Source organism: Labeo rohita, chromosome 5 (assembly GCF_022985175.1).
Source record: "Labeo rohita strain BAU-BD-2019 chromosome 5, IGBB_LRoh.1.0, whole genome shotgun sequence".
Taxonomy (NCBI): Eukaryota; Metazoa; Chordata; class Actinopteri; order Cypriniformes; family Cyprinidae; genus Labeo; species Labeo rohita.
Genome location: NC_066873.1, coordinates 20,406,168 through 20,429,954, shown reverse-complemented (window position 1 = coordinate 20,429,954; position 23,787 = coordinate 20,406,168). Strand labels below are relative to the sequence as shown.

The window sequence follows — 23,787 nt, the reverse complement described above, 5'->3', positions numbered from 1 at the left end:
GGCCACAGCTACTTGCTTTAGGGTGCAGGAAAAGAGAGATCTGGTCTGTTTGAAGTGATATAAAGGGAGGCACGGGAGAGAGACAGCAGTGAGGCTTTATGGCTCTAGTGTAACTAAAGATGTTGAGAACTGAAAAAGAGAGTGTGTGTGTGGCCTGGTTTAACAGCTGGGTGTTTAACTCTTGCTCTCAATAGGTGGGAAAAGAGACGAGACACAGACCTGCGTACATACATTTTTCTCCAACTGACGTGCAGTGGAAAACAGCTGTGCAAATGTACATGCACATCACAAACACACGCAGGCTGGATGTGCAAGCTTTGAGCGGCAAACTCGATCAGGCTCTCTTGCAAGTCAAACAAAAGATGTTATGTAATCCAAACAGGTAGAGAAACATTAGGAAATTCACTGGAAAATTGTAATTTCATTGGAGTAAGTAATATTATGGATAGAGGACTAGTATTTTAACTGGAAGCAATGTTTCCAGTGCAAAAGTCAAAAAGGTCTGAATGATGGATTTGATTTTTTACAAATGCACAGCTTTTCACGACACAATTTGTTAACTGATAGGGAGGGGGGTTTTTTTTGGCAAATTTTCATTTTTGGATAAACTATTTCTTAAAAACGAACTCACAAATCACCACATTCAGTTTCAGATGAACACACAGCTCATAAGTTCTCATCATCTCCATCTTCTTCACAACCACTTGGGTTCCTCTCCATCACTTACGCTGTAATTTGTCATCTGCTGACTCACAAGCTGTGATTGCTCGTCCTTCAGCTGAGAAATCTGTCCACTTGGACCTCATTCAACTGATCTTCAAAAATCACAAGATTGTCTGTGTCTCTCACAGCAATTACTATCAGTATTTACAACATGACACTGAGCCTCACAGGCAAAGGACATGAACCAACAGTCAGACAAAAAAAATAAATAAATAAATCACATGATTGCAAATTGAGACATTCCTAATGTTTATTCTTTAACTTAGGGATCACATATACCACAAAGCTATTTAATAAAACACATGGCAAGCAATAATCACATGGTCAGAAATGTTCATTATCTCTTTCCAGATGCACAAAACCAACAAACCATGTCTTTTCTGGAATGACATGAATTTATGGTATTCATCAAAAACAGGTTACCATGTTTGGCATTTCCTCCATAATGACTGATTCTATCTTACTACTAATGGCAAACATTAAAGTCAAACACCGTTTCCCTCTCTACTTACCTCTTGCTTAGCACAGGCAGGTCAATTAAACATAAACCACTTAAAGAGGAGAATGCAGCCATAAGCCCTGCATGCACACTCATAGAGGAATGCGTTAATTATCAAATGCATTAGCAGGTTGCCATGCGTTGCAAAACTAAGCACCTGGAGATATTTTAATATCGTGGCCACACGGTTATTCCATCAGCAGAGGTTACCTACTACACAATGATAATGACATGACATTTAAGCAATATCACTTGAGCTAAAATTCACTGGTTTGAAACAAAAAGAAACTACATATTTTCAAGTTTACTTGACTTATGATTAATGGATACTAAGACTTGTGAATTAGGGTACTTGAAATTACATAAAACCCCATGTTAGATCAACAGAAATCCTCCAATGATGCCATCTAGTCAGCTGTCTGAACAAAGAACTTAAAATTTAACAATATAGCTAAATGGGTTTGTGAATTCCCAGCATGCACTGTAGCATGAATACATTACTGACATGGGATTACTGTTTTGTTTGTTAGTTATTTGTTGTGTTGTGATGTTAAGAGCTCATCGTTTTACATTCGTTTTTTGCCACCATTCTTAAGGTTTATGTCAAGTATTTATGCACAACCTTCTAAAACTAGGTGCCAAAAATCTTTAATTTGTAAGGTGTTTGCATGTTCAGAAGGTAGCACAGCTTACATCACATAGTTAGTGTCATATGAAACTATTAATATATGGCTATCAAAATTACAGATACTGTTATTGCATCACTAATTGAATTTATAGCAGGGATCATTTTAGGACACTAAAACAAGATTGTCATGTATTAATACAGAGGAATTTGTTTCAAACAAAAAACGGTTGGTTGCCACATGTATTCTCTGCCAATGTAAATATTTACAAAAGAAGCCAAAGCCTCAAGCTATGCAGGTCACTGAAGATAAATATGCATTTAGTATGATATGCATACAGCTTAATAAGAGATAAAAGGTTCTGCCAAATAGAGACTAGCTACTCAAAAAGTTAGATTTTGTGACTGCAGAAAGGACAAATGCAGGAGTGAAAATGTATTTATGTATGAGTAGGCATGCATATTTGAAAGCACTGCCCCCGTGATCCATTCAAAAAGCCAAATCACATAATGGCTCCTCATAGAAGAAGAGAAACGTTACACCCAGATGTCAAAATGATCCTTCACCACGCTCGATAATTGTACTGAGAATAGGAGACCGTGTTTCTCTGGAAATAGGAGTCTGAAATTTAATTATCCAGCCTTTGGAAAATGTAGGGCAGACAGAAGACAGCGCAATGATATAAAACTGCACTCAGTGGGAAACTAATGTCAAGCTCCGGGTTTAACTGAGTGAGCACAAGATACCGGAGCCGTAAATCAAATAAACACTCTCTCTAGCCTCAGGTAATTGCGCTTTTAAGAATGGTTAGAAAGAATTCGTGGCATATGAACATACAAACCAGAACCAGGGATGCTCTAGGTAATCTTCACATTACCGCGGTCATCCTCAAAATATGTCAAAGCTAAACTTTTGCATACAATAACAACCTAGTGCGCATGCAATGCAGGAATGTTTATGCCAGTGATTCATGTTGTTTGCCAGTTACACAGATGGGAAAAGCTCAGTGCTGCCAAGAGTCTGCTGACTGCATGAAATCCTCTGATGAAAACACGCAACACGGTCGGAGATCACAACATATGGTCAAGAATAAAATACGGCAGGTCTACTAATACACATAAGCTTTGCTCTTACCCCGGGATCCAGTTATTTACGGCTGACATTCGACGAAATCATTTAGCACCAATCCACAAGACCGAAATGCATGGTTAAAGATCCCCCGGACCGCGACAGAAAGTGGCCAATTCAACACGGGCAGCCGCGGAGACACCTACACCAGATTGAGCAGTAGCGTCTATCGCTCCGGTTTCTCCGCCAACTAGCCCCGCCCACTCTTTTACAGCAACACGGAAGCCTTCTTCCCATTGGCTCTCGGTTAGACTAGGACGCGTCCAGCAGCACGTTCGACCAATCACGCCGGCTTCTGAAATTAAAAAGGGGCGGGATTCGGAGTTGGAAGTCATGCGGGCGGATGCGATGCATGACGTCAACCCTTTGTTACCTTGCCGACCCCTTTCATCTGAAACAGCACTTATCTACGAGTCTCAAACATAGCGTGATTAATTCATAAACATCTCGGTGCAGACGGTGCACTTTGAGAAGCTTGTTGCAGGGGATTTAATTTACAGAACGCAATATTCAATGCAAACACAATGAGTATTCCAATGAAGCAGGTGCAAACATGTTGGATATAAATTTCAATCGTAATGAAACAAAGACTATACTTGCTGCATGGGTTGCCAGTGCTGTTATATTAAACCATGTGATTTCTTTACACTCATAAGATTTATAACGACTCCATCTGGCTAGACTAGAGCTGAGATTTATGACAGAGCAACTGTACATTGCTATCCAAATGGCCAAGCGTCGTTCACAAAAGTCGTGCATGTATGTGGATCGCAGTCAATTCTCCACAAACCATAATAAACCCTCTAGTGATATGGACTTTATAACTTTCCACCCACCAGCCAATCTGCTGTCGGCTGTCAAAACCCCCAGCTTCAAATACCGCACCGCTTCTCGACGGAGAAATCCCCGGTGACATTTCGAGACAACGCCTTTGATATTCAGCAAAGGTCACAGCCATAAATTTATATAATTTTTTGTCGAGAGGATCAAATGCGAAGTCTGCAGTCTGCCTTCCAAAAGGCCCTGTAACACCACCAAGTATCCCTAAAATGCAGCTTTGGAAATGCTGATAATTGCTGGGAAAACAAGAACATTGCAAGTCATTTGTAATCTGTAATACAACACATCACAGTTAGAATTGCAGCTAAATGCTCATTCGTGGGAATTTAGCATACAGCAGCCAAAAATGAACACTCAAATAAATGCATTGCTTGTTCTAGAACAGCTCACATAAGCGGATTTTCGTTGTATTTAACTATTGCTTTATAACCACTGACGTCAATCTGGTATTTTGGCCTAAAGTAGCAGGTCAAGTGCATAAGTAGCCATCTCATTCACACTAAATGAAATAAAGAGCTGACTCCTTTGTTGCTTCCTAAAGCTTGATGGAATAGATGGATAGTAAGCAATCGTGCACAAAATCAGTACAGTAGCATAATTCAAATGCTATACTTACTCTCCGTGGATCATGGTATTATACATTGTTCAGAACATCGTACTGGATTTGTATTATTTGGATGCTGTGTTTTGATTTTTTTTTTTTTCTAGTGTTGTTGCTCTGCGTTGCCGAATCAGTGTTGCTGTCTGCGGCAGCAACTTCCGGCGCATGCGCCACAGCGCTCGCGTCACAGACAATGGCTGCGGTCCAAACATTTTCTTTATTTATATGTACGAAATTAAATTCAGCATGACACAACAGAGTGGGGAAACCAAATACATTCGCGCACGAATGTAAATATTACATTTACAAAATATTCCCCAGTCAGCATAATAATGGTTTCTGCAAAGGGAGATTTGAAGGCGTTTTTCTCCTCTAACCAATCACACACATCTTCCCTGAATCTGATTATGCCATGTTTTAACTTCGGATCTAAATAATCTTGTAGCAGCAACGTGTCTTTCTTGATTTCTTGCGAAAACACTCCTTGTAAATTTATCACGAGAGCCTTATCTAATGTCTGCCCCTTGCTTCATATTTCACGTTACAGTGATTGCAGAGATAATCATGGTTTATCATTCTCTAACCATGATAGCTTGGTGCAACTTAGTGCATATCATTTGTGAGATTATTCCCCTCTAGTTTATCGTTCATTTCATTTGCTCTAAGAGCAAGAGTTGTTGTCTTGGAATCTGTGTACGTTTATCCATTAAATTAAACCATCTTTAGGACCATCATAAATATTAACCTGAAAAACACATTTTATTAGATAAAAGATCTATCTCGACGGCTGTCAGTGTCTGTCTGTGAGGAAAGCTGCCGATATGGTTGATATTTCCTGGTAGAACAACAACCAAAGAGGCAGTTTATGATTTCCTAGAAGCATCATCAAGAAAACATTTCCTTAAAAACATTATGCATATTCTCACTTAGGTAACTAGCCCTCTGTTACAACCCCTGCTATACTAACATTAAAGTCTGTCCATAGTCAATTTGTTTTTGCATGTTATGGAAAGGGAGAAAATCATGTAAATATGTGACCCTGGACCAGTCATAAGGGTAATTTTTTTGAAACTGAGATTTATACATTATCTGAAAGCTGAATAAATAAGCTTTCCATTGATGTATATTTATTAAGATAGGATCATATTTGGCCGAGATACAACTGTTTGGAAATCTGGAATCTGAGGGTGCAAAAAATCTAAATATTGAGAAAATCACCTTTAATGTTGTCCAAATTAAGTTTTGATATAGTTAAGGTAGGAAATTTACAAAATATCTTAATGGAACATGATCCTCACTTAATATCTCAATGTTTTTTGGCATAAAAGAGAAATTAATCATTTTGACCCATACAATGTATTTTTGGCTATTGCTACAAATACACCCATGCTACTTGTGACTGGTTTTGTGGTCCAGTGTCACATGTAATGAACGCACATAAAAACATTTTTAGCAACACCTGGAAGGCAGCTGGTAGATGGGGGAACAGGATTTTCCCATTTATAAAAACAAAACAAGAAAATACAAAGAAGCTAGCCATAGTGTGGTGCAGCCAGATACATGTAAACCCGTCACCGGTCAGATTTGTTAGCGCAAATGTAATTGTGTATTTAAAATATCATGATCTCGTCATAATTATAAAGCGTAGTCTGTAAATCAAATTACTTTAGTGTGTAAATAGATTAACTGGCCCCAAACACACAGCAGGCTAATGTAAGTGCGCATCAACAGTGCGTGGTCATTCAATAAGTAAACATTTTTCATCCTGAATCATCGTTATGTGGTTTTGACAGACGCACTGGAAACCTCATCACACAATGTAGCGAAAAGGACAACAGCTTCGTTTGAGATCCTCGTCTGATATGACAAAACTAGCCCACGGTACATAATCTGACAAAACACGTCGATCTGACAAAAAGCCGAGGCTTCGAACGGAAGAGAAACTGGTGTTTAAATGTTTAACGAACTGTGGGATTTAAATAAATCTTGACATTTGCCAGAACTTAACAAAACAATCGCCCCTCGTTCGCCATTTTGCCGGAAGCCTTCTTCTTCGTTTGTTGATTTCTGGTGAAACGCAAGCGGAGTGTGTATGTCGTCATCTACCGGTCTAGTGCGCATATAAACATCCAGCTTATTAGGGCTAAAACATCAAATGTGTGTGTAACAGCGAATACCCGAAGTTAGAGTACAAGATAAACAATTAAAACCATATTTTGACAGACAAGCCTGAACTTGAAACACATAAGCAACCCGATTCCCACTAATCCCTTAGTCTGTTCCCTACATCTGCCCTAATCACATACACTCCTGACCTCACCTCCTTAAAAATGCAGTAAATTCCGGTCTTTCCTCATGACCCCATGATTTCTTCATTTTCATACACTCCATGTGAATAATTAACTCTCAATGCACCAGCATTTAGCTGGGTTCTTGTCTTATATATATTGATAAAGTTAAAAAGTCATATGTAAATAGTATATAGCCTATTTATGTGTGTGTGTACATTTATAACACACAGGCATTTACAAGATATGATATAAAATGAACTGTTTTTATTCCATCTTCCTGCATGAACCTTCATTTCTCAAAAGCAAACAAGATGGCAATGATTTTCTTTGTATATTTAAGCTGCCTAAATACCCATTTCCTTATAGAGCACTCTTCAGTCCACTAAGCCATGTTATATACCAGTGGAGGATCTGAGACCTCTGTGTCTCCATACAGTAATTTCCGTTATGCTAATAGCGTTGGAAAATCTGCAAAACTTCATGAGATTTAGAGTGTGTGCATATCATGAATAATTTGAACAGCTGCTTCTAAAACAGTTTTGATCTCAGTGGATCTACTCAGAAGCATTGCAGCTATATTTATCATATTGATAATAGAAGGGCAAGAAATTTTCTGTATTCAACACCAACAATTTCCCTGTTACAGAAGATGGATGGCGTTAGAGCCTCTGACTCCATCCCACACAAGCCCTGTCAAAATATTTCTCCTGTCATTTCTGTTCCCACATGCCCGCAATGCCTCCACACATCAAACTTTCTGCTCGCTGTATATTTTTGTACGTCCCATGCATTCAGTTGTACTTGACATCCTCCATACACGCCGCACTATGGAAAGCAGCTCAATTACAACAGTGGAGCCCATCAGTCACTTGACATTTATAATGCTCTAACCATCCTATTTTTCACATCTCATTTTCCGTATGCACACTCCTGCTACATGTCCTGTATGCTGACACCTAAAACAGCTTAGCATCGGAGGAATAATAGTTATACCTTGTCAGGAAGTCATCCCTCAGACTGAATTAAAACACTCAGACTATTTTGTAATTCCTTTTGAAGCTGAACAGACTCATTGCTTCATACTTTACTTCCTTTAAGGTTTCCACCAGGTATTCAACTGTAATATATTTCTTTTTTATCTAGTTTTTTTTTTTTTTTTGCCAATATTTAGTTAGCAGCCAATATTAGACTTTTTTTATATAATGGTATCATCAATATTGGATATATACCAGCCAATATACTGTTGCTGCTACCGTTGCATTTAGGATACCTTTACCATTATTTAACACAGCAGTTTAAAAACAGCAAATCTCAAATGAATATCAGTTTTTGTTAGAATGTCTCAATTCTCATACACTATCAGTCACATTTTTTGAACAGTAAGATTTTTAATGTTTTGTTTTAAATAAGTCTTTTCTGCTCACCAAGCCTGCATTTATTTGATCCAAAATACAGCAAAAGCAGTAATATTGTGAAATAATTTTACTTATAAATAACTGCTTTCTATTTAAATATATTTTAAAATGTAATTTATTCATGTGATCAAAGCTTTATTTTCAGCATCATTACTCCAGTTTTCAGTGTCACATGATCTTTCAGAAATCAATCTAATATGCTGATTTGCTGTTCAAGAAACATGTATTATTATCATTATCAATATTTAAAATGGATGAGTAATTTTTTTCAGGATTCTTTGATGAATAGAAAGCTCCAAAGATCAGCATAATATTTCAGAATTTTCCTGTTTTTGCTGTACTTTGGATCAAATAAATACAGGCTTGGTGAGCAGAAGAAACTTCTTTAAAAACATCTTCAAAAATCTTACTGTTCAAAAACTTTTGACTGGTAGTGTACATTATATAAAATTATTAATTTTAATTTTAGTTCTTTGTTTTTTAAAAAAACTGACATTGGCCATAAAAAATGATTGGCTCATCTATATTAGATCTTTTAAGTGCTCTTCCATATTTTTCATAGAATAGCTCTGAAAAGTTTAAATTCTCATTCGTTTATATTTTTAAGAATGATTTATAAAAACACATTTGATTTGTTCATAATAACTGTTAGTAATCTTCTCTACACTCACACTTTTCAAAATCCGCTCGTAAATTGCATCTATAAATTGGAAGTAACTTTTTAAAGTTGTTCAAGTTACATGTAAATAAAAAAAAAAATAAAAGCAGCCAAGCCAATCAAACACACAATTTAAAAACTTATTTTAAAAAATCTGAATAAAATTATAAACAGATCATCTAATAGAATAGATATTAGTACTTTATTTTGTTTTTAAGCACTTCCTCTCCACCAATAAGAAAACTGGATTCATATTTTGGAACTATTCCTAGAAGATTCCTATGATTTTCTGTACATAGGATTTTGTTCTTATCCTGTTCATTTTCTTTGCACCATTTTGTTTACACAAAAGATAATGATTTAAATGGATTAGAGGAAAAAAAAAAAAACCTCAGGAATCTCAAGTCCTAAAAGATTCTTTCTGGAATGGTTCCAAATTCTAATAAAATTCTAATTAGGATTTTCCAGGAATTTAACCTCAATGTGAGGACCTTCAAGTAGTGACACCATCAGACAACATTATAAAGCTGCTGCAGTTATAAAATGGAATTTTATAGAATGAATAAACTGTATTAAAAACTGCTGGTGTGCTACGTGTCTCTACCTGACGCAATCCTCTCAGAAACTGTCGTCATCATGATTATCATTACCCAAGCATTGTGTGCTTCATAGCAGGCAGAACTATGTGGTGATCAAGACTAATTATTCTCATCTTTGCCATTGAGAAATAAGAAAACGCTGCTTCAGATCAGGCCATTCACCACGCTCGGAAATCACATCAGGGTCATGAGGCTTCCTCAAAAGAAAAAGCCATTGTGTGCATGGGAATAATGAAATAAAAGTCTTGAGCTTGAAGCTTCTAATATGCGGTTTCAGATTTTTTCCCCCTGGAATTATTACCGTTATGGTGGCTGATCCTGGACCAGCACAAAAAGTGATTTCGCACCCACAGAGCCTCAGGCAGCTGAGAGGAAGTGCTCAGCAGTGTGCTTCATCACACAATAATACAACGTTAATGACGCAGAATGGTGTCTTTCTTTGGCCCTGAAAGACGTCAAGGCAGGATGTTTAAGGAACGGTGGTCCTAATTACGCTTTTTATGCCCAACTCTGATGTGATTGATGGTTTCAAAGGAGATGCATTATCGATCCACTTCACAGACAAGTTGTATTGATTGCGAAATCCTGATGGAGTATGACTTTACCTCCTCCTCTTACTTTCTCCCCGCCGCTAGAACCAGGCCTGGAAAATATGACCTCTGGGTGCTTTTTAAAATGATCGTCCCAAAAGCGTTTTGATGAGGATGTGACAGAGGATGCCTCAGCTGCGTGGCTTTGTGTGTTGTGCTGCAATCATGTGTAATGGCTGAGCAAGACGGAGCCGCATCTCTGCCTGAGTAGCAGCTATACCCAGCACGGCTCAGCCAGCTCCTGTCACACGCCTGTCGTACACTCAACATCTCCGCAGCTTTGTTATTCCTCCTTGCCTGCAGAAAGGTCGCAGTGCTGTGCTGTAACTGCGGGACATTTCTATCTGCGTATGTGTGTGTGTGTGTGTCTGTCTTCACTGCAAAAGACGAGGAGAGATCTACTGAAATATTTGACATGACAGCAGTTATTCAGCATCCACAGCTCCTAAACAACAATGGCACAAGCAGCACAAACAACCCTGGGACAAAGCTGTCATTTTATGCTGATATAGGATTTCTTATTATGACTTCTAACCCTGACCTTTGTTAATTAGAACCTACACATGAACATGTCAGAAGTAATTTTTTAATAGTCAACTTCTTTTTGGAGTATTTTTAAATAATCCAAGGTGAAAACCTGTATACTTACAAATCTTTTACTTTCAGCTCAAATTAATCATTCCAATATTTTACATAACATGTTTGGCCCTGCAAAAGTTATTTTTTTCCTACATAAAAACCACATAGTTGGATGGTTTACATGGTCATAAGACCACATAAAAAATGAAGGCTAAAGAGATTTCTTTGAATTTAGGGCTAAATTACCAGGATTCAGTTTCCAGGAAGTGGAAGACACATAAAATTCCTCAGACACTTGCCAGAAAAGATAATCTTAATTAGGAAAATTATGAGAGAAAGAGATGAATGAACAAACACTGTGAGGGTACTAGAGTTTATACACTACCAGTCAAATGGTAAGATTTGTAATGTTTTTTAAAAAAGTCTCTTTTGCTCACTATCACTGTAAAAAACAATTTGTTGAGTCAACTTAAAATAATTTGTAACCTGGCTGCCTTAAAATTTTAAGCTCAGTCAACTCAAAAAAAGTTTATTCTGCTTGAAATGTTAAATTATACTAAGTGACAACTTAGATATTTGAGTTGAATCAACTTAAAATTTGAAGGCAGCTGGGTTACTTACCCATCTGTTAAATAATACACAAATATCTAAGTTGTTACTTAGTACAACTTAACATTTCAAGTTGACTAAACTTATTTTAGTTGACTGAACTTAAAATTGTAAGGCAGCAGGGTAACAAATTATTTTAAGCTGACTCAACAAATTGTGTTTTTTACAGTGTAAGCCTGCATTTATTTGATCTAAAATACAGCAAAAACAGTAATATTGTGAAATATTTTTACTGTTTAAAATAACTGTTTTCTATATTTTGAAATGTAATTATTCCTGTGATCAAAACTAAATTTTCAGCATCATTACTCCAGTCTTCAGTGTCACATGATCCTTCAGAAATCATTCAAGTATGCTGATTTGCTGTTCAGGAAACATTTATTAGTATTAATATTATTATTATCAATATTTAAAACAGTACTTTTTTTCAGGATTCTTTGATGGATAGAACAATCCAAAGATCAGCATTTATCTGAAATAAAAAGCTTTTGTAACATTATACACTATATCAGTCAAAGGCTTGGAGTCAGTATCATTTAATTTATTTATTTATTGCGAAAGAAATTATAGAAAGTGATACTTTTATTTAGCAAGGATGCTTTAAATTGATCAAAAGTTATGATAACAACATTTATAATGTTACAAAAGATTTTTATTTAAGACAAATGCTGTTCTTCTAACCTTTCTATTCATCAAAGAAACCTGAAAAAATTTATTCAGCTATTTTCAACATAATAATAACAATAATAATAATAATAATAAAAATAATAAAAAAATTTTGAACAGCAAATCAGATTATTAGAATGATTTCTGAAGGATCATGTGACTGGAGTAATGAAGCTAAAAATTCAGCTTTGAAATCACAGGAATAAAATTGTTAAAATATTTCAAAATTGTACTGTTTTTGCTGTAGTTTGGATTAAAATGCAGGCTTGGTGAGCAGAAGTGACTTCTTTAAAAACAATAAAAATCTTTTGACTGGTAGTGTATGTAGTATGTTGCATGTATTAAAAGTTACATAATAGTACTAGGCTTTAACGGCTGGTAAAGAAGAAGCTGATACTCAAAAAGATGTGAAGGCGCATCTATACGTCTATAGAGTTCACTTATGGTGACCTAGTTCTAAAGTGGAAAAAGATTTTGTGGTTGCATGAGACCACAAATGTGTTGTGAATGTAACGCCAGCCACATCTCAAAAAAAAAAATAAAAAAATACAGGGAAGTATGATGAGGTAGCATCATGATGTCTACATTTCTTGAGCTAGGACTGGACATCTTGTTAAAATAGACGGAAGAATACATGGTGAAAAATACACTGAAATACTGCAGTATGTATCTGTGTTTTTAAAAAAAAGTTTGTGAGAAAGTTCATCTAACGTTCAAGGATGTGGCTCAAGAACAAAAGGTAGTTAAATCCCAGTTATCTCATACAGCGATAATAGTACATAATTAGCAACAAAGATCTTTAGAAGTTCTCTAAAATGTCTTCACGATATTCATTTTTAATGACCGAATACCTAATTAGTGCTTTAAAATACAGAATAAATTTCAAGATTAGTAATTATCTATTTAAATTCTGATCATATGTAGCTTTAATGGCCGATATTCTCAAATGATCTATTAAGGGCAGAATGTGCCATTTCTCTCGGTCTGTAGGGTAATGTAATGGTAAACCAAAGTGATTGCATCTGATATATTTGTGTCTATTCTTGAACTTAACTATTCATTGGTTATGGTTATACAAGCAAATCTCTGCTTCATTCAAAATCCTCTTTCTCCTTGCTTCGTGAATGTGTTAGGTTTGGTGAGTTTTCACTAAGCTGATATGCTGACAGATTGTGAGCCACCTGATATCCTCTCTTCTCCCCAGTGGAAGGTTTTTTTCCACTCAGCTCTGCTCCTGGTGGACTAGCTTTTGATAGGAGATAGAAAAACACATCTGTTCACTCTGATTTTACCTGGGCGGATGAAAACAACATACATACAATCTCAGCGCCTCTGATTAGGGAATTATATTCTCAGCTCTCTGCTCCTCAAAAGCTCATTTTACCTCAAATCTAACAACCATAACTTTAATTCATGCTAGACCAGTAACCTCATTTTATGCTAGACCACTGGACTCCATGGTCTCACTGTCAAAGTAAATATCCAAAGTGCATCGTACACACACTATAGGCTAGTATTTCCTGTTGTACTAGCTGAAATGATAACAAAGGTTCTTTGTTTTTATTATTAGACGCTGAGGCTGTTTATATATGAAAATGTTAATAATTAATGAAGACTAGACCAGCAGTTCGTAGCGGCGCCTGAGCAGCAGATGGCAGTAGTGTGTAAAATATAGATTCATCACTCCGGTTCACTCGACTGAAGCAACATGTCAGCGCCCTGGACACATGTGTAAACAAACATGGAGAGGAAAATAACCTTGCACGAGGGTTAACCTAAGCGCAACGTACTAAAATTATCCACTTGTGTTGAGAAAGAGGGTTTCGGCAATGACCTCGCGGCTCTGCGAGACGTTTCTACGCGGATCTCTGCGATTTTCAACGATCCGCAAACTGTCAGCTGCCACAGAGCACACGCCACTATATCTGCGTGTGTCAGGTGATTTATAGATTATAGATTAAAAACAGTCTGCTTACCGTCTTTGTATCACGTGTTGTCATGCTAGATGACAAACTGCTTATACTTAATTCTTCTTAATTCTTGTTAATTCACCACAAGAACTAAAACCATAGAAAAACAGCTACGTCAGACATAAATATATCTTATTTTACCTGTCGTTTGTTCTGTACTTGCTTACAGGTTGCTCAGTTTTTGGTCCACAGACGGCGAGAAAATGTCTCTTTCACTGTACTCCGGCAAGTTTGGTGTCTTCGGGTGCTTTTTTGGATAGATTGCAGAAGGGGAGAGCTGTTGTGTCCGATGAGGGTCTCTGTCATCACCCTGTCTCTGTTCCATCAGACAGCAGTAAGAATATCAGCAGCCCCTCTCAAGGCTCCGGGACGGCTGTTTTAGAGATAACATGTTGAAACAGTTTTTGTGTCAGTGGATATTTATGATATTATAGCCTATTTGTTAAACCAATTTTGCGTGTGTGTTTATGTGTTTTGTCTCAGGTCATCAATTTTCCTTATTGCTAAAGGATCCTGATCAACCTGAAAATGCCAAATCCCTTAAAGTGGTAATAGTAGGTGCACCAAATGCAGGGAAGTCCACACTGACCAATCAGCTGCTGGGTCGAAAGGTGATATAAAATATGTGGAATAAAAATAGATTCCAAAATACGTCATATTTGAATGTACACAAGTGAAAAGGAGATTTGCATACAGATGCAGAATATGATTGAGAGTAAGATTTTGAGTATAGTCCACCCAAAAATGAAAATTCTGTCATTAACTACTCATGTTGTTCCAAACCAGAAAGACCTTCGTTCATCTTCAGAACACAAATTAAGATGTTTGTAATAAAATCCGAGAGCTTTCTGACCCTGTATAGACAGCAACACAACTACCACGTTCAAGGCCTAGAAAGGTAGTAAGGATATTTTTAAAATAGTTCATGTGAAATCAGTGGTTCAACCTTAATTTAATGAATCTACAAGAATGCTATTTGTGCACAAAAGAAAACAAAATAACATCTTTCTTCAGCTATTTTTTTTTTCTGTGTCAGTCTTCATCACATGTTCATGAGAGTACCATAACGTATGCATATCTCTCTTAGTTCATCGTAACCATATTCTGGTTCAATAAGTAAGGCTGGGCAAAAAATGTCAGAACACTGGCTCCTGCGTCAACAGCACCACACGCATGTTTTGTGGCACTGTTATGAAGTAGCTGTTGAATAAAGTTGTTATTTTTGTTTTCTTTGCACATAAAAAGTAGCTTCATAAAATTACAGTTGAACCAGTGATGTCACATGGACTATTTTAACAATGTCTTTACTGCCTTTTGGGCCTTAAATGTGTCAGTTGTGTTGCTGTCTATGCGGGGTCAGAAAGCTCTCGGATTTCATCAAAAATATCTTAATTTGTGTTCTGAAGATGAATGAAGGTCTTGTGGGTTTGGAATGACATGAGGGTGAGTAATTAATGACAGAACTGTCATTTTTGGGCGAACTATCCGTTTTATCCCTTTTAGCCTTAAATGTTAATACACAACTTTTTTTTACAGTTGTTTGCTGTTTCTGAGAAAGTGCACACAACAAGATCACGTGCTGTTGGTGTCCTGACAGAAGATGAGACACAAATCGTAAGTACCTCTTCTACTCCATGTATAGTATCCAAATTAATGTCTAGTGTAGGGAATTCCTAGGAATAATGTATGTTTGAATGCCATTTTCTCACCACCTTTTTTTTTAATCAGGTACTGTTGGATACCCCTGGTCTCACCACACCAATAAAGGCTAAAAAGTGAGTATGTAATACAGCACATAACATAACTGTAAGTTAGCCATATGTAGGATGAAAGTGTAAATACTGTGGCTCTGTGGCAACAATACTCTAAATGTCTGAACATTTCAACTAACCCCAAACTAAGCAATGCCACAAGTGTGGTAAAAATACATATACTTAGACACTAAACTTAATTGTATTGCTATATTTTTTTGACAGACATCACCTGGAGGAATCGCTGCTGGTGGATCCCTTTGCGTCAATAAAGGAAGCTGATCTAGGTAACAACAACAACTTTGATTTTTTTTTCTCTTGTTGTTTTCTTAATCTGTTCAAAAAAGAAGACACACAACAATCCATTTGATAGTGTGATAGTTGTGTCATAGTCTTATTATGAGATGTTCTCAACTAATAAGTCTTACAATTATTTTAATAGAAAACAACAAAAAATGCATAATATTTCATTATATTTAATATCTAATGTTTAGTATTTGAAGTATTAAAAATGTATTACAACAGATGTGCCGTATGTAAAATGAGCTTAGATAGGAGAGACTTTGATAATAATCTAAAAGCTGAATAAATAAGCTTTCCATTGATGTATTGTTTGTTAGGATTGGAAAATATTTGGTCCAGATGCAACTATTTGAAAATCTGGAATCTGAGGGTGAAAAAAAAATCAAAATTTTGAGAAAATAGCCTTTAAAGTTGTCCAAATGAAGTTCTTAGCAATGCATATTACTAATCATAAATTAAATTTTGATACATTTATGGTAGGAAATTCAAGATTGGTTTTGTATTGACCACAAAACCAGTCATAAGGGCCAATTTGTCCAAATTGAGATTTATGAATCATCTGAAAGCTGAATAAATAAGCTTTTGATGTACGGTTTGCTATAATAGACCAAAATTTGGCCGAGATACAACTATTTGAAAATCTGGAATTTGAGGGTGCAAAAAAAATCAAAATATTGAGAAAATCATTATTTTTTCAATATTTTTGGCTATTGCTACAAATATACCCCAGCGACTTAAGACTGGTTTTGTGGTCCAGGGTCACATATAGTTTTGAACAAAGGGGATCCTTTGAGTCAAAAAGGCTGAGAACCATCGTATTATAACTTATAATAATGTGCTGAATCTCCTTTTCCTCATTTCTACTATATATTTGCAGTGGTGGTGCTGGTCGACGTGTCTGATAAATGGACACGCAGTAAGTTGGACTATGAAGTGCTGAAGTGTCTGGCCCTGAATTCAGATGTCCCTGCCATCCTTGTCCTCAATAAGGTATTAGCTGTGTCATTGTGTATTGATTTTTCCCAGGCTGACCATAGGATTAGCTTGTGGAGAAGATTACCATCTCTTTTTTTTCCTGCATATATCATCTCTCATCTTATCAGAAGTGAATGTCACTATTAAACTCAAAGAATGATTGAAAGGTACATTTAGAGATCATAAAGCAAAGCATCAACTCTTAACACACAGGTAGATCTACTGAAGAACAAAACACTTCTGCTAGACATCACGGCACAGCTGACAGAAGGGGTTGTGAGTGGAAAGAAGATCAGGATCCGTGGCGCAGAGAAACCATGTGAGAAATTAGCAGCCAAACCCCACAGCAGACACACAGAACCACATTCTGAGAGCATGAAAGACGGGGCGTCCCAAGAGGGTCAGGAAAAAAACAGGCTGAGCCAAGAGGAACTGAAGGCCCTGAAGAGCCGCAGGGGGTGGCCCCTTTTTAAGGATGTGTTCATGTTAAGTTCTATTGACAGAGAAGATGTGGAAACATTAAAGGTGAAAGACTGCATTTGCTCTTAAGAAAGAGACATTTGCTTTAAAAAAAAAACTTTGATGTTGAAATCTCCAGCATTGTCTGAAATTGTCTGTGTTTGAACTTGTTCAACAGAGGTACCTGTTTGAAGGTGCAAAGCCTGGCCAGTGGCAGTACCACAGTGAAGTGCTGACTGATCAGGGTCCTGAGGATGTGTGCATCAACACTATCAGAGAGAAACTTCTGCAGTATCTTCCTAAGGAGGTGCCGTACAGTATGACACAGGTGGGTTATGATTTGTGGGCACCAAAAAGGCGTTGAAATACATAACATTTGGGGTCAGTAGAATTTTTCTTGAAGAAATTAATACTTTATTCAGGAAGAATGCATTAAATTGATCAAAAGTGACAGTAAGGACTTTCACATTGTTACAAATCAACCATTTATTTAAATATATGGTTTCCACAAAAATAGTAAGCACCACAACTGTTTTCAATGTTGATAGTAATAAGAAATGTTTACTGAGCACCAAATCAGCATATAAGTATGATTTCTATAGGGTAATGTGACACTGAAGGAATAAATTGCATTTGAAAGTATATTAAAGGAGAAGTTCACTTTCAGAACAAAAATGTACAGATAATTTACTCATCCCCTTGTCATCCAAAATGTTCATGACATTCTTTCTTCTTTCGTAAAGAAATTATGTTTTTTGGTGAAAACATTTCAGGATTTCTCTCCATATGGTGGACTTCTATGGTGCCCCTGAGTGAGAACTTTTACAATGCAGTTTCATTTTATTCAAATGGCTCTAAACGATTCCAGCTGAGGAAGGAGGGTCTTATCTAGCGAAATGATTGGTTATTTTTATTTATTTATTTATTTTTTATTTTTTTGGTCATTTTAAAATCTTTCTTTGACAGGACAGTACAGATGAGAGAGGGGGAGGTGGGATCGGGAAAGGTCCATGAGGTGGGATTTGATCTCAGCACACCCGAGGCGCAACTGCATCATATGTTGGCACACTGCCCACAAGGCTATTGGCGCCAACTGATTGGTTATTGGTTATAAAATTGACAATTTATTTGCTTTTTAACCTCAAATGCTCGTCTTGTCTAGCTCTGCATGAATTCTGTGTATGCTGGTTCAAGACAGTTAGGGTATGTTGAAAAACTCCCTTCTTATTTTCTCTTCCAACTTCAAAATCGTCCTACATCGCTGCAGAAGTACCGACCCAGTGTTTACGAAGTAAACATGCAAAAAAGATCAAACGCCCTTTACAAAAAAAGGTAAAATAGTGATGTAGGACAATTTTGAAGTTGGAGAAGAAAATGAGATTAAAGTTTTTCGACATACTCTAACTGTCCTGACATTCATGTAGTGCTAGACAAGACGAGCGTTTGAGGTTAAAAAGTGTATAAACTGTCAATTTGCTTCGAAAATGACCAATCATTTTGCTAGATAAGACCTTTCTTCCTCAGCTGGGATCGTTTAGAGCCATTTGATGCTGTATTTAAACTGCATTTTGAAAGTTCAAACTCGGGGCACCATAGAAGTCCACTGTATGCAGAGAAATCCTGAAAAGTTTTCCTCAAAAAAACATAGTTTCTATACACCTGAAGAAAGAAAGACATGAACATCTTGGATGAAAAGGGGGTGAGTTAATTATGTGTACATTTTTGTTCTGGAAGTGAACTTCTCCTTTAGGATAAAAAACAGTTATTTTAAAATTTTAACAATATTAAGTTATTGTAATAAGTTGTTAATAATTATATTTTACTGTTTTTATAGTAAAATATATAAAATATATAGTCATATTCACTCATTTCCAGTTTAACAGCTGTTTCCCAACTTCTTACGGTCTGTTTTTCATAATTGAAACTGCATTTATTTTACCCCTAGTTTGATTCTCATTCTGTTAGCTGTAAATTGGGAATTTCTTCACAGAACTTACTCATACATCTGTCCATCCAACTGAAATATGTCATTACTCAAAATGTGTATTGTGATCTTTTTGTATTATTTCATGTTTTCTAAAATATTATTTGTTTTTTCCTTATTATGATCTTTTTGCAGCAAATTGAGATCTGGAAGGAGTCCGAGGATGGGGTACTTGACATTTCCATCAAACTATATGTAAAGAAAGACACTCATATGGTGAGCTCTTTGATTCCATCTCTGTTTTCTGAAACGCATTTATTTAGAGAGTCTCCCATGCTGCTGTCATTACCGTCAGGCAACTTTAGTTTTATGGTATTGTTTTTAAAACAGAACAGTGCTTTCTCACTACCTTAAGAAAGAGTAACCTGATAATACTTAACTATAAACTGAAACCTTTGTTCTTTCTTGCAGAAAATGGTTATTGGTTCTGGAGGTAATTTGATAACCAGAATAACCCAGGAAGCTGAAAATGACCTGATGAAGATTTTCTTGCGTGAAGTGCGTTTAAAAATCTCTGCAAAGTTGAGGAAGTAACATAGACTGATGTTGAAGGTCAGAGCCTGACGTATGCAGAGGGATACGGAAACCTGAAAAGACTTTCTTAAGAGTGAAGAAATGGACATGAATTCAAAATTGGCTGTATTTTTGGTTATACAGTCAGGTTGATCTCAACAGAGCCTGCGTATTCCTGTAAACTGAAATGTAAGTATATTAAAGGCACATTACAAGGGTTTTCTGTATCATTTCAACCAGACTATGATCAATAGTATCACAACTGCCTGTGCTGCTTGCATATCTTGCTGCTTTTGATTTATAAAAATGTCTATAAATTAATAAATACCAAAAAAATCATAGTTCTGCATCCACACATAGATGTACTTGTGTGCTCTGAGGGTGAGGTTCACTTTCACGTTTTTACTTTATGGAAGGTTCATAAAGTTCAGACTTCATGTCTTCAGTGTGGTCAGGCTGTTATCTGTGGTGCAGTCTTGCTGTTTAACTGAATGTCTTACGTAATAACATTACACTGACCTGAAATCACTCAACTGCAGGCCTGCCTCCAGCTCTAACATGTAAGGTGGTCTATAGGACTCGGGGTGGTCTGGACAGTTGGGGTGGTGGCTGGATGCCAGGGTGGAGCTGGGCCTGCTCAACTGTGGCTGTACATGATACTTACTGCAGCTTTTTAAATGATTAACTGTTTGAAATTATTTCAAAGTTCTGGTCACTTTATCTACAGACTGCAGAACTGAACATATGGATCTGACAGAAGCCACTTATTTAATTCACTGAAAACATTTAAATCTCAATTGTTTTATTATAATACACAAGCATTAAAAGAGTTTGGGGTCAATAAGATTTAAATGTTTTTGACAGAAATTGCTCCTGCATCCTTGCTCCCCAAGGATGGATCAATTTAACTAAAAAATGCAGTAAAACAGTAAAATATTAATTTAAAAAGTCTTCTATTTAGATTTTTTTTCTCCCAAAAATGTGTTTATTTTTGTATTTATTCCTGTGATGACACAGCTGAATTTTCAGCATCGTTCCTCCAGTGTCACATGATCCTTCAGAAATCATTATAATATGCTGATTTGGTCTCATGAAACATTTCTTATTACTATAAATGTTGCTATAAATCTTTTGGATTTCTATAATTATTTTGTGGAAACAGTGGTATAGTTCTTTTTCAGGATTCTTTGAATGAAAATATAAAAGAAAAGGAATATTGTTATTTGAAATAGAACTCATTTTAAAAACTATAAGTCTTTTCTGTTACTTTAATTTTACACACACACACACACACACACACACACACATATATATATATATATATATATATATATATAATATATATATATATGTATTTGTTAAACTATTTTTTTCTCTAAATAAACCATAAATAATGTAATTCTTTTTTGTCCACTTTCAAAACATGTGGAAAAGGCCATTTAAAGTTCCTCTGCCTAGGCCCTAGAGAGTTCGATAACGTTTCTAATGGAAAGTGCAGCTAACATGCCCCTGAAGTAAGTCTCAAAATGGAGATAAGATGCACTTATTGCCCTTTTGGCACTAGATCTCCATGAAGAATTACTTGCTTACATCTAGCTAGCCTAAAGCAAAGATATATCCCTAGTCCTTTCTCTATATCCTTATACTGACCCTTACTTTTATTTTGTTGGCTGCATTAGGTAATTGTAAGTTCTTTGAAGTTAAAGCAAAGACTCCCATTCATCATGTCTTTGGCTCCTAGAAGGACAAGTAAGCATTTTACCAACCGTGTATGCCGCCTCTCTGTGTAAAATGATAGTTAAAAGTGGATTGTAAAGGGTTTTGCAAAAAAAAAAAAAAAAAAAAAAAAAATGTAAATAATGAAACAAAACAAGCAAAATGTTTAATTTCAAATTCAGTGATATTTATTCAAATGACACACAATGCCAGTCTCATATAACACATTACAGGCTATAAAGATAGACTAAAAACAATCAGAATTTTGTTAAAATGTGTCTTTCTGGTTTTAAGTGTCATCCGTTGCTCTGATGTTCTCTTGGCTCATGCTTGGTCCTCTGATATCCAGATGATTTTTGAGAGAAGGCAACAGAACCCTTACCATTACTAAACTCAGTAATGGTAACGGTTTCACCGCCACTCTCTGTCACAATGTTTGCAGATCCACAGGAAACAGTCGGAGGTGTACTGACCCCCTGGATAGTACATCATCTATACTGTAGTGTCTCAATAATGAACTTACAGTATACGATGATATCCTGTCTAGAGGGCTTTGGAAATCCACTAAACATTTGCATCTACTATTTTTAACGTTTTCTATCATCTAAAACATTTTCGGCCTATTTTTAGAGAACTAAAATGATATTTGACTTGTCAGTGTTTTAGAAATGCTCCATTGTTGTGTTTCCAAACGATTTTTCTCCAGGAAATCCTTCCCAAATCTTCAGACAATCACACCTGTGGAAGATCCCTCACATGGGACTATTCTTCAAAAAGGAAGAGCAGCTGCCATCCTGTAGTTCATAGTCACCGGCTGACACACTCACCTTCAGATCTGTGTCCTCAATACTCCTGCAGGAAGTGTTGAAAAAGTTTAATTGCCTTCATCTATCACCTTTACCCATCTTCTCACTTTTGTTTTCACAAGTCTGGTGTCTCCATGCCGTTAAGCGATCGTAAACGTTGCTCCCTTGGTTGTGAGTTTTAATGCTCGCTGCTCATTTGCATATGATGACACGAAGCCTGTTCCTTCCTTATCAGGTCTCTGCCCTGCAGTCTGCTGACCAATCAGAATCATTCCCTATATCAGACCCCGAACAGTTACTTAGCATCAGGTCTCGCTCTCACGCGAGTGTGTGAGCCCACACCCAAACTCTCCCACCCTTGGTATAAACTTGAAATTGTATCAAAAAAAGTTGATGAAAATATCCAAAAACTTGTTTTGTGCATATCATATTCAGCTTTTATCTACACTCTACACAGGAACAAATGCCGGCACTGAAGTGGTTCACCTTTGTACTTTTTAGCTACTAATATGTGCGTTTAAAGTACCAATATGGAGTTTTTAGGTACAAAAATGTACCACACCAGTTACAGATTTTGTACTTTTTTTAGCCAATAATGGCAAATTTCAAAATACACCATGAAATAATATACCACGTGATGATACTTACATTTTTTTAAAAGTGCGTCTTAAGACTAAATGAGGGGTTTACAAAAACATTAATAAAGGATAATGTTTTATTCAATTTCTACTCAGGATTTAAATCCCTAAGATGGGTTTCATGACATGAATCACATACGCAGATTACGGTGGCCAGTTGTTGATTGACTACCGATGAAATCACCTCTGGGTGTGTGTTCTCATACCCATGTGTGAGCTGTGACAAATTAACCTGATTCTGCATCTGTAGTTGTCCTCAGCATCTGGATGTTAAAGGTCTATTGGCTAACACGGGAGTTGCCCCCCGCGGTTACTGTGGAGACGGACTCCCGGTTAGGGTGGGGTTGGGGGGTGTTTGTGACTGCTTAGGCCATGTTAACAGATAAAAACAAGATTGTGGCCTATCTGAGTGGCACCAGCATGTAGCAAGCCTCTGACACCTTATCTGCCACCCAAATAAATGGACATTTCTGTTAATGTGTGATGATTTCAGAGAAAAGAGATCAATGTGGCCAGACATGAAGGGAGCTGGAAACTGCTCTTTAGAGCTCTAATGAAATACAAGTATTCACCTGATCTAACTGATTTGGGATCATTTAAACTTAATGGTTGTTGAGCGCTGGCATAAAGTGTGCAGAGTCAATTCTTGGAGAACAATCCTGCTATATCAGCATCTTCTCCTTTAGCCAAGCACTTAACAGCTCAGTTGTGACTTAATCTTCAGGCAGTTTACTGTGAATGAACTGAAATGAAAAACACTAAATGATGAAGACAGTTCAGACGCAAGATCAGGACCTTTGGCTTTTTCAGGCTAAGGGCTCCTTGATGGATAGAAGAGACTGAGAAGA

General features: G+C 36.6%; 2 protein-coding genes across 2 annotated transcripts in view; one reads left to right on the top strand and one right to left on the bottom strand.

The window, feature by feature from the left end:
- Positions 1-14,085, bottom strand: part of fam222ba (family with sequence similarity 222 member Ba) — a 67,939-nt gene extending 53,854 nt beyond the window's left edge. The window contains 1 exon segment of the mRNA XM_051109027.1: positions 13,936-14,085. The gene's annotated coding sequence lies outside the window, so the exon portion shown is untranslated.
- Positions 13,507-19,996, top strand: eral1 (Era-like 12S mitochondrial rRNA chaperone 1). The gene is made up of 11 exons (XM_051109028.1): positions 13,507-13,762; positions 13,964-14,128; positions 14,278-14,405; positions 15,331-15,408; positions 15,523-15,569; positions 15,771-15,832; positions 16,726-16,838; positions 17,037-17,348; positions 17,461-17,610; positions 19,402-19,482; positions 19,678-19,996. The coding sequence occupies exons 1-11, from the start codon at positions 13,654-13,656 to the stop codon at positions 19,798-19,800; spliced, it is 1,368 nt and encodes a 455-aa protein (XP_050964985.1). The 5' UTR covers positions 13,507-13,653; the 3' UTR covers positions 19,801-19,996.
- The last annotated feature ends 3,791 nt before the right edge of the window (positions 19,997-23,787 follow it).

Coding starts and splice junctions, on each gene's coding strand:
- eral1 (XM_051109028.1), top strand. CDS start 13,654: ATGACCTCGCGGCTCTGCGAGACGTTTCTACGCGGATCTCTGCGATTT. Junction 15,570..15,770: donor ACACCAATAAAGGCTAAAAA/GTGAGTATGTAA, acceptor TTTTTTTGACAG/ACATCACCTGGAGGAATCGC. Junction 17,611..19,401: donor TGCCGTACAGTATGACACAG/GTGGGTTATGAT, acceptor ATCTTTTTGCAG/CAAATTGAGATCTGGAAGGA.